Source organism: Rhinopithecus roxellana, chromosome 5 (assembly GCF_007565055.1).
Source record: "Rhinopithecus roxellana isolate Shanxi Qingling chromosome 5, ASM756505v1, whole genome shotgun sequence".
Classification (NCBI taxonomy): Eukaryota; Metazoa; Chordata; class Mammalia; order Primates; family Cercopithecidae; genus Rhinopithecus; species Rhinopithecus roxellana.
This window is the reverse complement of record NC_044553.1, coordinates 67,804,865-67,818,862: the sequence shown is the minus strand read 5'-3', so window position 1 is coordinate 67,818,862 and position 13,998 is coordinate 67,804,865. Positions and strand designations below refer to the sequence as shown.

Here is a 13,998-nt window from a genome sequence, read left to right as displayed (position 1 = left end):
CCACCACGCCCAGCCTATTTAATACATCTTATTTAACATATATAGTATAATACGTAAATATGTACCATTTAATATTTAACACATATTGAATACAAATGGTCCCCAACTTACAGTCTGTCGCCCAGGCTGGAGTGCAGTGGCGCGATCTCGGCTCACTGCAATCTCTGCCTCCCAGGTTCACGCCATTCTCCTGCTTCAGCCTCCTGACTAGCTGGGACCACAGACGCCCACTACCACACCCAGCTAATTTTCTGTATTTTTAGTAGAGACGGGGTTTCACCTTGTTAGCCAGGATGTTCTTGATCTCCTGACCTCGTGATCTCCCCACCTCTGCCTCCCAAAGTGCTGAAATTACAGGCGTGAGCCATCACGTCCGGCCTAGGTGTATTTTTAAAGTGCATTTTTGACTTACAATATTTTCCATTTACGATGGGTTTATCGAGAAGTAACCCCACTGTAAATCGAGGCGCGTCTCCAATCTGGAAGGCAGCTACTCCTTAATAACCCCTTTCCCATAAAACATAAATCAAGGCCGCGCGCAGTGGTTCACGCCTGTAATTTCAGCACTTTGGGAGGCAGAGGCGGGCGGATCACAAGGCCAGGAGATCGAGACCATCCTGGTTAACACGGTGAAACCCCGTCTCTACTAAAAATACAAAAAAATGAGCCGGGCGTGGTGGCGGGCACCTGTAGTCCCAGCTACTTGGGAGGCTGAGGCAGGAGAATGGTGTGAACCCGGGAGGCGGAGCTTGCAGTGAGCCGAGATCGCATCACTGCACTCCAGCCTGGGCGACAGAGCACTTCACTGCACTCCAGCCTGGACGACAGAGCGAGACTCTGTCACACACACACACACACACACACACACACACACACACACACACACCAAAACCGTGAATCAAAATCTACAAACCTTGTCATATAATAAAGCAAATAAAGAAAGGTGTACTAAGTTATAAGCAGTGTGCACATTAGAGCAAGCACTACTTTTCCGATCTTAATTATTCCAGAGATGCTTGACTAATTTACTGAGCACGTGGGCAGTTTTCTGATTGCTGTTTCCACACTTTGCTTTCCCACAGAGAGATTTCCGCAGTTAGGGGCTGCTATTTCAACACAGGGAGATAAAAAAAAAAAAAAAAAAACACTTGCTCTTCTACCCCCCTAAAAACACCCATCCTAGGGAGCACGCCAGCATTTCTAGCGCTCAGGGCAGGGCCACCCGGCCTGCAGCCGTTGCATTGGCTGGAAGCTGGCGGGCGATCACGGTTGATCGGCTCGGGTGCGGTCCAAGGGCAGCACCGCCTTCGGCGGGCCGCCTAGAGTGATTGGCTGCTGCAGACCCACCCCCTCGTCGGTTTGCGGGTCGGCGAAGCCTGGATTGGTGGAGCTAAGAGCTGGCTCAGCAGCAGCTCAAGCTCTTGGTTCAGGGCAGAGATGGCGACTGCGACTCGGCTGCTGGGTTGGCGTGTGGCGAGCTGGAGGCTGCGGCCGCCGCTTGCCGGCTTCGTTTCTCAGCGGGCCCACTCGCTTTTACCGGTGGACGATGCAATCAACGGGCTAAGCGAAGAGCAGAGGCAGGTGAGGAGACTGACCCCCTTCCTAGCCCCAAGGTCTCCTTCCTGCATGGTCCCCATCGGCCCAGCGTCCACCCAGCCTTGGCTTTTGCCCGTGGGCCGTTGGGAGCGCCAGCGCCCGGGCGGGATGGGGGGCCTCCGGCCTCGGGCCGGTCCTCTGACCTCAGCCTGACGTCTGTGGGGTGAAGATTTGAGACAGCAGGGCAGTACTGCTGGAAGTAGAGAGGAGTCCAGGCTGGGAGAGCTCCTGGGAGACCGATGGTGTTTTGGTGGAGGATTGGCCAGGCTACTGCTTGTGGCACAAGGGCCCTCAATCTGTATGTAGTTCACTTAACCTGAACAGTCTGAGATATGCTTCTGGCACCTGGGTGATCATCGTAATCACCAGGGAGTCTTTTTTGTATAAACAGTTTGAGGGTTTTAAAAAGCTACAGTGAGCTCTCCTATCGCTCTTCAGCCCATTGGGTCAAAACACAAAGTTGAACAAGTACTTGAAAGAAGCAATTAAAGGCCAGGCACCGTGGCTCACACCTGTAACCCTAGCGCTTTGGGAGGCAGAGATAGGAGGATTGTTTGAGCTCAGGGGTTTGAGATCAGCCTGAGCAACACAGCCAGACCCCCATCTCATAAAAAATAGAAAAGAAGAAGACGAAGAAGTATTTACAAATGGAGCGGAACCAGAGTCCTTCCTGAGGCTTCACTTGGAGGCTGGATGGAGCTGGTGGAGGTGTGAGCCTCCCAGCAACTCCATAGTTTATGTTTACAGCCAGCGAACGCTCAGAGCTTCCATGAACCACCTCAGGCAGAAAGGGTTCAATCCCTGTTCTCAAGCTTTCCTGGCAAGAGGAGTTTCTTTCTTTTTCTTTTCTTTTCTTTTCTTTCTTTTTTTTTTTTTTGAGACGGAGTTTCGCTCTTGTTGCCCAGGCTGGAGTGTAATGGCACGATCTCTGCTCACCGCAACCTCCACCTCCCAGGTTCAAGTGATTCTTCTGCCTCAGCCTTCCAAGTAGCTGGGATTACAGGCATGCGCCACCACGCCCGGCTAATTTGTTATCTTTAGTAGAGACGGAGTTTCTCCATGTTGGTCAGGCTGGTCTCAAACTCCCAACCTCAGGTGATCCTCCTGCCTCAGCCTCCCAAAGTGCTGGGATTACAGGCGTGAACCACTATGCCCAGCCACCAAGAGGAGTTTCTAATCTCTTTGGGTAATCAGTCCCTTTTAGTCAAAGGTTCAGGAGCTTGAAAGAGGCTGACAACTGTTGAGATCTTGAGGCTGCCTGGAATGCAGCTGGAGCACAGAGGGTGGGAGGTGGGAAGGTGCTGGGGAAGCTGGGAGAGTCAGCTGGGGTCAGCTCCTGCAGGGCCTAGCAGACCTGGGTGAGAAGCTTGTGTTTCATTCTAAGTATAGTGGAAACCAATGGAATGATTTTTACATAGGGTGTGACATTTTAAAAATTACCATCAAGCTATCTAGGCTGAAGACCTTAAGAAAGAAGATCATCTCTGAGGAGACATAAACTACTGAGGCCTCTCACTTTCAGTCCGATGCTGTTTGGTGAAGTTGCTTGTGGCCTTTTCTCTTGAGTGTGCCTTGGTAGTGGAGATGCCTTCCGCAGTGGCATCCGTTTACTTCTCTCCTATTAGCTTCGTCAGACCATGGCTAAGTTCCTTCAGGAGCACCTGGCCCCCAAGGCGCAGGAGATTGATCGCAGCAATGAGTTCAAGAACCTGCGAGTGAGTTGGGAGGCCTGGGCATTGGGGGGCAGTCTGGGAGTGGGGCTGAGCTTCACTGCTGCCTGGAAGAGCTCACGCAGTTTTCTGGTAAATGAAGCCTCCCTAAGAATGCAGCCCCTCTCTCTGAAGTGTTGGCGTCTCATTGTTCCAGCCACATGTGACTGGCTGCCTTCCCCTCAACACTCATTCCACTCTATTCTGTTGGCAGGAGTTTTGGAAGCAGCTGGGGAACCTGGGCGTATTGGGCATCACAGCCCCTGGTGAGTATAGTGTATTTCCCTAAAGAGAACTTTTCTTGTGTGCCTTTTAAGATAGTTCCCAAAAGAAGCAGGAAGGGAAGGGAAAGATTGTGTTTAAAGAAACCCAGAACTGCATCTTTTGGACCTGTGAAAGCACCCATTGATTGTCAGCCCAGAGAACAGAACACTCTTCTATTTTATTAGACAGTGATGTGGAGAAGGCAGAGGGATTAACTTGGTCATTGTGGCTCACTTGGATCAGGATCAGTCCAACTCTTGAACTCTGCTTACTTAACAGGCTCACCCAGGTGATTTGGGAAGTTTAGAAAACTCTGGATCAAGTGGCTGTCTTCATGGTACCTCAGTCCTACTGCCTCCCCTAATCCCTATAAGCTTTGTCCTACCTGTGGCCTCTCGGCAGGAGCACTCCGGGCAGGGTGTCCCTGCAGGGACTGCCTGTGTCCTCTTCTGCCCACACCTTGGAGCTCATTTGGGAGCAGATGGCAGGGGGAGTAGGGTGGGGGGTGGGCAGGGGAGAGAGATGTCTATCTGGGGTTCCAGGTGAGGTGGCCAGATGATGTGTTTACTAGGCTCTCTGGAGGGAGAAGGCAGGGATCTGGCAGGCTCTGGTTTGGATATTCTTTTTTTTTTTTTTTTTTTGAGATGGAGTCTCCCTGTCACCCGGGCTGGAGTGAAGTGGCATGATCTCGGCTCACTGCAAGCTCCGCCTCCCGGATTCACGCCATTCTCCTGCCTCAGCCTCCCGAGTAGCTGGGACTACAGGCACCCGCCACTGCGCCCGGCTAATTTTATGTATTTTTAGTAGAGACAGGGTTTCACCGTGTTAGCCAGGATGGTCTCGATCTCCTGACCTCATGATCTACCCGCCTTGGCCTCCCAAAGTGCTGGGATTACAGGTATGAGCCACCGCACCCGGCCTGGTTTGGATATTCTTAACCTCTGAAGGAGGCCCAGCCTGGCTTGCAGTGCCCAGTAAAGAGATAAGCCTAGGCCAGGCACAGTGGCTCACGCCTGTAATCCCAGCACTTTGGGAGGCCGAAGCAGGCGGATCACCTGAGGTTGTGAGTTTGAGACCAGCCTGACCAGCATGGAGAAACCCTCTCTACACTGAAAATACAAAATTAGCCAGGCGTGGTGGTACATACCTGTAATCCCAGCTACTCGAGAGGCTGAAGCAGGAGAATTGCTTGAACCTGGGAGGTGGAGGTTGCAGTGAGCTGAGATGGCGCCACTGCACTCCAGCCCGGGCAACAGAGCAAGACTCCATTTCAAAAAAAAAAAAAGCTGGGCGCGGTGGCTCAAGCCTGTAATCCCAGCACTTTGGGAGGCCGAGACGGGTGGATCACGAGGTCAGGAGATCGAGACCATCCTGGCTAACACGGTGAAACCCCGTCTCTACTAAAAAATACAAAAAACTAGCCGGGCGAGATGGCGGGCGCCTGTAGTCCCAGCTACTCAGGAGGCTGAGGCAGGAGAATGGCGTGAACCCGGGAGGCGGAGGTTGCAGTGAGCTGAGATGCGGCCACTGCACTCCAGCCCGGGCGACAGAGCGAGACTCCGTCTCAAAAAAAAAAAAAAAAAAAAAAAGCCCAACCTGCTTCGGCCTGTATTCACTCTGGGCATGAGAGTATGAGTGGAACCCAATACTTCTCCTTACATCCTAGAAAGTTACATCATCTTTCATAAAATGAAACCACTTAAAGATTAATTGCAACCATCTTAATGTAAAAGCATCGGGGGAAAGGCTGCTGGTCACTCCTAAGGAAGACTCTCCTATTGTGTTTTGGGGGTTTATGTACCCCACTCCCTGCAGACAATATGCTTCTGAATCAGATTGTATTTTATGGAAGAAAGAGGCAGTTAGAAATCAGATGAAAATGGCCAGGTGTGGTAGTGGGCTTCTGTAATCCCAGCAACTGGGGAGGCCAAGGCAGGAGGATCACTTGAGCCCAGGAGTTCAAGGCTGCAGTAAGCCATGATTACACCATTGCACCCCAGCCTGGGCAAGAGAACGAGAGCCCGCCTCTTGAAAAAAAAAAAGAAAAAATTCGATGAAAACTCTTTCTAGGGAACCTGAAAAAGAAAGCCGGATATAAGTTCTGGTTTCTGCATGATGTCATGGTGGCTGTTTCTAATGTCACCTGCCTTCAAACTTTCCTTCCTGCAGTTGTAGGGGCAGGTCAAGCTTTCCTTAGAGCCGAGGACAAGCCTGACTTGTTGGTCAGAGTGAACATGTGTATAGGACCTTGTTAGGCTTGGCCCAATCAGCAGGGCTGGGGGTGGTATCAGGTGACCCAGCCACTTTGAGTTTGGATCTGCTGTGAAGGAAAAACCGTATATTTTATGAGGAGTTCTGAAATTCTCTGCCAGCATCTCATCTTCCCTCTGCTGCACAGCCCACCTGAAGATTGTCCCTGAGGCTGTGGCTCTCCTGTCCTGTTACCAGTCCTGCTTCTTTGGGTTCAGCCCTATGCTATAAAATCTCACCTTCTTTAGGCCTTTTGCAGACACATCACATCCTCTGGCTTTGTATCTGTTCTTGGTGCTTTGGATACCACCTCCATCCCAATGTCTTTGTTTTTCTCTGTTAAACTCCAGGCCCTCTTTCTTCATTTATTCATCTGCCTCTGCATTTCTGTAACTTTCTGAGTAGTGGGTGCTCAGGTTGTTCACGTATCTTCACCAAGAGGTCTGTCTGGGATAAAGCAGGAGTTGCAATGATTGCCTTCTGAATCACCCCTCAGCTGACAAGCAGCAGCAGGCAAAACCAGTCCAGTGAGCTTGTAAGCAGGTCTGTGGCATCAGCTTATTCTTGTTGCTAGAGGGAATTTGGAATAGGTGCTACAAGGTGTTTCCCTTCTGCCAACAAATGGAATATCCCAATTTAATCTGGGCTGCCTTTTCCATTCCCTTTCACCACACCACTCCCAGTTCAGTATGGCGGCTCTGGCCTGGGCTACCTGGAGCATGTGCTGGTGATGGAAGAGATATCCCGAGCTTCTGGAGCAGTGGGGCTCAGTTACGGTGCCCACTCCAACCTTTGCATCAACCAGCTTGTGCGCAATGGGAATGAGGCCCAGAAAAAGAAGTATCTCCCAAAGGTAAGGAAATAGAAATGTAATACATGCTAATCTCACAGTGCCAACTATAAGGCACTGTCTCCCCTTGGTGAGGGCCAGTGAGACCTGCTTTCTGTAGCATGCTGCCATGAACCCAGTGTGGTTAGGAAGGGGCCATGGATTGCTTTAAAATATTTGAGCCAAAAATAAAAATAGGACCAGATCTCTTGCATTGAACAACAGACAGAAAACATTTGAAGAGAACTCTAAGAAATGAAGAGTAGGACTAGCTTCCTTTGCAAAGGGAATGGAAAAAGGAGAGGCATTTTCAGCCTTGTAGCCATTGGGCTTCTTAGAAGCGACTTCTAGGACTCTGCCGATACCCTGGTCTGAGAAGTTTGAAGGGGTGTAATGTGGACAGGAAGCAGCAGTATCAGTGAGCTGCTCTAGAGTACTCCGAGGTTGTAACAAGGCCTGTTGGGGGTTTTCCTTGCAGCTGACCAGTGGTGAGTACATCGGAGCCCTGGCCATGAGTGAGCCCAATTCAGGCTCTGACGTTGTCTCTATGAAGCTCAAAGCGGAAAAGAAAGGTGAGGCCGCTCTCGACTTGGGAGCCAAAGTGGGCAGAAGTTCAGACATTATCAGGGTGAGGGAGCAACAATTGGGGGTGGTCCCTGTTGGGTTTCCAGAACTTTCTCAGAGCTGGACAGCTACTTGCTCAGCAGAAGGTCTATGGCCTGGCTGAGACAGGCCGAGATGGCTTGAGCAAATAGCCAACATCCTGCCCTTAGGAGATCACTACATCCTGAATGGCAACAAGTTCTGGATCACTAATGGCCCTGATGCTGACGTCCTGATTGTCTATGCCAAGACGGATCTGGCTGCTATGCCGGCTTCTCGGGGCATCACGGCCTTCATTGTAGAGAAGGTGAGTATAGATGCGTGTAGGGCCAGGGAGGCTTCTGCCTCCTGACAGTGGTACCAGAGATAGTCCCTTCCCTGATCTCAAATGCAATCAGTGTTGTGTGTTCTGCAAGGCCCCCAGAGGTGGGGATGAGGCAGAGAGCAAACTGCAAGGAGGGTAACCAGGAAGTCCAGGGCAGATGGGTCACTTCTGAAGACAGTGGAGCCGTCCTCAGTGCCAGGCCACACAAAGAGGTCTAGAAAGGGAAGGACTGAAAGGAGGTCAGGACGTGACAGTCAGGGTACATTGGTGGACCTGATGAGTGTGGCCGTGGGAGACTGAGGTATGGGTGGGATATAAGTGGAGACTGCCCCTGCAACAGCCTTGACAACAAAAGCAAGAAGGAAGCAGAGCAGGAGTTCAAACAAAAAGTTAGGAGTTTGGGTGTGCTTTTAGGAAAGAGAGAACTGAGCAAAGTTTTTGGTCAGGAGGGAAAAAAAGGGGGCGCGGTGGCTCACGCCTGTAATCCCAGCACTTTGGGAGGCCTTGACGGGCGGATCACGAGGTCGGGAGATCGAGACCACCCTGGTTAACATGGTGAAACCCCGCTCTACTGAAAATACAAAAATTAGCCAGGCGCAGTGGTGGGCGCCTGTAGTCCCAGCTACTTGGGAGACGGAGGCAGGAGAATGGCGTGAACCCGGGAGGCGGAGCTTGCAGTGAGTGGAGATCGCACTACTGCACTCCAGCCTGGGCGACAGAGCGAGACTCCGTCTCAAAAAAATAAAAAAGAAAAAAGAAAAAAAGGGAAGAAAAAGGAAAATACAGGGAGAAATTGAGGCGTCTGGGAATGAGTGGGCAGAACACAATGGTGAGCGGGGACAGGAGAGAGAAGGATGGGTTACAGGTGATGGTGCAGGAACCACCTGCCTAATGATCATGAGGAGGAAGCCAGGGGCCCTGTGAGGGCTGGGGCCACAGGTGGGGGAGTTGGCAGAGAGTTTCACGAGCGAGTATTGTAAAGGTTTGCGGTACCCTCCATAGAGAGGGGGAAAGTAGCTGTCTAGAGTTGGAGCAGTAGGGACCTGGCTGAGATTGGAAATCTCAAGGTTGCGTGGCGGCCTCCTCATTATAGGTTGAAGGGCAGCATGTTACAGCACTCTGCTGGGCACTTGCCAAAACATGCTGCAATCCAGTAGTCCAGGTCAAAGCACAGAAGGCTCAGTTCAGCCCTAGTGGGATCCCTTTGGGTACAGACAGGAGAAAACAGAGGATAAGGGAACTGACCGGGCTGGTGACAGTGTCTTGGAAGTAATGTCCCCTGGGGGAGGGAAATAAGGCCAGGGGGGTCAGGAGGGCTCAGAGAACTGAGCATATCATTGAGAAAGAACTGTCCCCTTGAGAACTGGGGAGAACACAAGCTAGTGGCAGAGGAGGCTGGGATCAGTCTGGGGCATTAGCACCGGAAGGACCTGGGGGGAGCATGGGACTAGGATGCTGCCATGCTGTGCAGGTACAGGCCCCCTTGGGGCTAATCTGTAACCAGGACTGCCTTTTGATTCCTGTAAAGGGTATGCCTGGCTTTAGCACCTCTAAGAAGCTGGACAAGCTGGGGATGAGGGGCTCTGACACCTGTGAGCTAATCTTTGAAGACTGTAAGGTTCCTGGTAAGTAGCACCGAGAATCGGGGAGCCCCTCTCCTGACCCCCTTCCAGGCTGATCTGGCTGTTCTCAAGCTGAGAAAGCCTCTGGATTAGACAGGCTTGGCATTGTTAGCTCTTCAGTGACACGTGGCTAGGCTGTGAGCTGGGGCTGCGGGACAGCACTCCTTCCTGTCCAGGGCCCTGCAGCGGCATGCCTGACTGGCATCACACGCTCCGCATAGAGTCTGTACTCAGTAGCCAGAGAAGGGTCAGACCTACCCTTTCCCACTGATGTCCTTCAGTCTTCCTGTACTTTTGCCCGTCCACTGCGTGTAAGTAACTCATTAACTCACATTTTTGTAAAAAAATTTAAAAATGAGTTATTCATTTGTAGCATTAATGATGCTAAGAAAAAAAAACATCTGAATCCACTGATGGAAACCAGACTCAGTGAAGAGAAGGCAGTTCTGTTTGAGTATGAGTATTTTCTCCCCCGAGGTGTAACTGAAATGTGACATGGTGGAGCACTGTGGGAGAGCCAGCGCAGCCGTCATGTACTAACCAGACCAGGGGCATGGATTTGTTGTTTGGGTTTTTTCTTTTTTTTTTTTTTGAGAAGGAGTCCTGGCTCTGTCACCCAGGCTAGAGTGCAGTGGCGTAATCTCGGCTCACTGCAGCCTCCACCTCAGCCTCAGCCTCCCGAGTAGCTGGGATTATGGGCACGCACCACCCTGCCCAGCTAATTTTTTTTTGTTTTTTTGAGATGGAGTGTCACTCTTGTTGCCCAGGCTGGAGTGCAATGGTGCGATCTCAGCTCACTGCAACCTCTGCGCCCTGGGTTCAAGTGATTCTCCTGTCTCAGCCTTCTGAGTAGCTGGGATGACAGGCACACACCACCACGCCCAGCTAATTTTATATTTTTAGTAGACAGATGGGGTTTCACCATGTTGGCCAGGCTGCTCTTCAACTCCTGACCTCAGGTGATCCACCCGTCTCAGCCTCCCAAAGTGCCAGGATTATAGGCCTGAGCCACCGCGCCTGACCAGGGGCATGGATTTGATCACCAGTTGGGTTTGCTGTCTGCCTCAGCCATATACCATGCCTATCACTGACAGCCCAAAAAAGTGTGCTTTAATTACAGGGAGCATCCAGGGAGGGGAACCTGTGCAGCTCCTTTGTTGACAGGAAAAAATTCAACTAGCATTAAAGGCAGGTCAGTGGTGTCAACTCATTTTCCTGCCCACACCTCCCAAGGCCATCCAGTCTGGCTTACTGGGTGGAGAGGTGCTCAGCAGCTTCTGTTACTATCTCTGAATGGCCTGTCTCCCGGACAAAGAAGCTTTCGTGGACTACCCTGCAGGGAGGTGACACTGGACCAGAGCTGACTCCACCTGGGGCAAAGAGTAATTCTCTGGTTTCTTTATAGGTGCCTGTGTAGAAAGAGTCAGGGAGGGATTGGGTGACTTCTAGACCAATTAACTTTTCTTCTTTCCCATCCAAGGGAGTCCAGAGAGGGAAGGGAAAGATCTAACAACGCTGGGCTTTGTGGTTGGCCTTGTGGATGGGGTGGGGTCCTGGCAGCTCCACTTCTGACTGGAAGGGGTTCACTTGATCCTTTTCTTTTACCTGGAACCTTGGTTGAATAAAGGTCAAGTGACATATTTTAGTGCCTTACTTGAGAGCCATGTTTCCAAATCTAGTACCTTTGATAAAAGTGAGGAGGCTGTGGACAGCTCTCTCCCTCTGACCAGCACTTATCCTGGCAGCTGCCAACATCCTGGGCCACGAGAATAAGGGTGTCTACGTGCTGATGAGTGGGCTGGACCTGGAGCGGCTGGTGCTGGCCGGGGGGCCTCTCGGGTAAGTGTGAGGCTTGGGGGAAGCTGGGCTCTGTCGGCCTTCCTGGCCGGTGGCCCACCGTGAGCAGCAGCATCCTTCCCTTTGGGGGCCAAAGGGAGCTGCCTCCTGGCCCTGCACTCTCCTGGGAGACAAAAAGAACCACCTCCTCCCATGTTGAATTTCTTCCCACAGCAGGGAAATATCATTAAGTGACAGACCAAAGGCCTGAGGAGCAGGGTGGCTTACTCGGCTATGGAACGACACCTGGGCTGTCACACCCCTGCACCTCTGGTCAGTCAGTGCCATAACTGCGGCTACACTTTCTGAGGCTGCTTTTCTCCTCCCTGGGACTCCGGCCTTCCCACGCTAGCATTTTGCCACCACGCCCAGTGGTGGGATGAGGAGGTGCCCATAGGACCTTTCTCCTTTCTGACAGGCTCATGCAAGCCGTCCTGGACCACACCATTCCCTACCTGCACGTGAGGGAAGCCTTTGGCCAGAAGATCGGCCACTTCCAGGTGAGCTGCGTGCTTTTGCTGACATGTACGCTTCGACTAGGCTGAAGTTTTCTTTGAAAAGAGAGGAAGTGAGGTGGGCACCGTGGATGTTTACTGTCTCCTCTAGCAAATTGAGCTTGACTGCTTGGAATGCAGTCTTCCTCAGCATGCAGCCCGGCTCTGGAAGTCATCAGGAAGTTCATCACATTGCCACCTCGATTCCTGTGTGAGGTGGATGAACTAGACATTGTAAGGTTGGAGAGCAAAGCGTGCAGGTTATGGGGGCAGAAGGGAAAGAGGTTGCTATTTGTAATTAGACCACCTGGTCCGAAGAAGCTGCTGGAAGGTAATAAGTGTTGGAGTAAATGGTGCCTTGGGAGCTGTGCCTTTCCGGGGCAGTGATGGCCACTTGAGGGTGTAATGTGGGCCGTGGAATGGCCACTCTCTGGCCCTAACTCCCACACCTGCCTCCATCTCCGTCATCCTGGGTAAATCCCATCTCCTCTCCACGCCCCTGCTTCCTCATCTTTGGCTGTCTTGTTGCCGTTGCTGACCTGCTTTTGGTAACTGGGAGAGTGTTCCAGCATGTTGACCTGTGACATCCCTTTGTGCTCAGTTGATGCAGGGGAAGATGGCTGACATGTACACCCGCCTCATGGCATGTCGGCAGTACGTCTACAATGTTGCCAAGGCCTGCGATGAGGGCCACTGCACTCCCAAGGTGAGGACCGCCTCAGTCCGGGAGAGAGGGGGGCAGTGGGCCGGCGGCTGGGACTTGCTGACTGCGTGCCTCGCAGGGCCCTGCTGACCCGAGCTTCCTCCCGTAGGACTGTGCAGGTGTGATTCTTTACTCAGCTGAGTGCGCCACACAGGTAGCCCTGGATGGCATTCAGTGTTTTGGTGAGTGATCCCCACTCCCCACTCCCAGGGCTCCCTCGCTCTTGGGGCCTGTGGCTACTTCAGAAAGCGGTTTCAGGGCGGGCGTGGTGGCTTACACCCATAATCCCAGCACTTTGGGAGGCTGAGGCGGGTGGATAACCTGAGGCCAGGAATTCGAGACTAGCCTGGCCTACATGGTGAAACCCCATGCCAGGAGTGATGGTGCATGCCTGTAATCCCAGCTACTTGGGAGGCTGAGGCAAGAGAATCGCTTGAACCCGGGAGGTGGAGGTTGCAGTGAGCCAAGATCGCACCACTGCACTCTAGCCTGGGTGACAGAGCGAGACTCTGTCTCAAAAAAAAAAAAAAGCAGTCTCCTCTCCACTCCTCACTATGTTATGCTAGGCCCACATGAGCTGGGACCTTTGGGCTCTTTCTGTCCCAGTTACAAGGAGGAAATGGAAAGCAAATGAGAAAACTGCTAGATGCCAGGAGTTGCTGCTGCCATCGGCAACACCCCCCCTCATCCTCCCTGCCTCATAGACACTAGGAAATGGGGAAAGGGAGATGTCTCAGAGGTATAGACCAGCCTTTTTTCCATGCTGTGCGGTGGTTAAGAGCACAGACTCCAGCCGAGCAGCTGAGGTTTGAATCCTTGAGCTGCTATGCTGGCGTCCTCTCATCCCCATTTGCCATGCCTGTCAGTGGCACCCCTCTTTCTTTGTCTGGTATCCTTAGCACTCTGAGTGGCCTTTCAGCTGCAACCTCTGGCCCACCCTACCCCCAACAAGGTACAGCAGTCCCTTCTTCTCCTCAGCTTTGCTTTTCACAGCTTCATTTACTGTGGTCAACCAAGGTCCAAATATACTAAATGGGGCTGGGCTCACACCAATAATCCCAGCACTTTGGGAGGCCAAGGTGGGCGGGTCACCTGAGGTCAGGAGTTTGAGACCATCCTGGCCAACATGGAGAAACCCCGTCTCTTCTAAAAATACAAAAATTAACCGGGCGTGGTGGTGCATGCCTGTAATCCCAGCTACTTGGGAGGCTGAGGCAAGAGAATCGCTGGAACCCATGAGGCAGAGGTTGCAGTGAGCCGAGATCGTGCCATTGCACTCCAGCCTGGGTGATAGAGCAAAACTCCATCTCAAAAAAAAAAAGTGCAGCTGGGCACAGTGGCTCATACCTGTAACTCCAGCACTTTAGGAGGCTGAGGCGGGTGAATCACCTGAGATCAGGAGTTCGAGACCAGCCTGGCCAACATGGTGAAACCCCCATCTCTACTAAAAATACAAAAAAAAAAAAAAAATGAGCCAAGTGTGATGGCGGGAGCCTGTAATCCCAGCTATTTGGAAGGCTGAGGCTGGAGAATCACTTGAACCCAGGAGGCGGAAGTTGCAGTAACCGGAGATTGTGCCATTGCGCTCCAGCCTGGGTGACAAGAGTGAAACTCCATCTCAAAAAAAAAAAAAAAAAAAAAGGCCAGGCGCGGTGGCTTACACCTGTAATCCCAGCACTTTGGGTGGCCGAGCCAGGCAGATCACCTGAGGTCAGGAGTTTGAGACCAGCCTGACCAACATGGTGAAACCCCATCTCTACTAAAAAT

The 13,998-nt window shown here is 52.0% G+C and overlaps 1 protein-coding gene across 6 annotated transcripts in view; it reads left to right on the top strand.

Annotated features, from left to right (window-relative positions):
• Nucleotides 1-1,327: 1,327 nt before the first annotated feature.
• The window catches only part of IVD (isovaleryl-CoA dehydrogenase), a 34,140-nt gene continuing 21,469 nt past the window's right edge, over nt 1,328-13,998 (top strand). For all 6 annotated transcript variants that reach the window (XM_030930020.1, XM_030930018.1, XM_030930017.1 and 3 more), the window contains exons 1-11: nt 1,328-1,581; nt 3,222-3,311; nt 3,520-3,571; nt 6,503-6,672; nt 7,127-7,220; nt 7,422-7,558; nt 9,105-9,201; nt 10,944-11,037; nt 11,453-11,534; nt 12,130-12,234; nt 12,341-12,413. In XM_030930020.1, the coding sequence (XP_030785880.1) occupies nt 1,438-1,581; nt 3,222-3,311; nt 3,520-3,571; nt 6,503-6,672; nt 7,127-7,220; nt 7,422-7,558; nt 9,105-9,201; nt 10,944-11,037; nt 11,453-11,534; nt 12,130-12,234; nt 12,341-12,413 (1,138 nt within the window). In that variant the 5' untranslated portion in view covers nt 1,328-1,437. The remainder of the gene's footprint in view (nt 1,582-3,221; nt 3,312-3,519; nt 3,572-6,502; nt 6,673-7,126; nt 7,221-7,421; nt 7,559-9,104; nt 9,202-10,943; nt 11,038-11,452; nt 11,535-12,129; nt 12,235-12,340; nt 12,414-13,998) is intronic.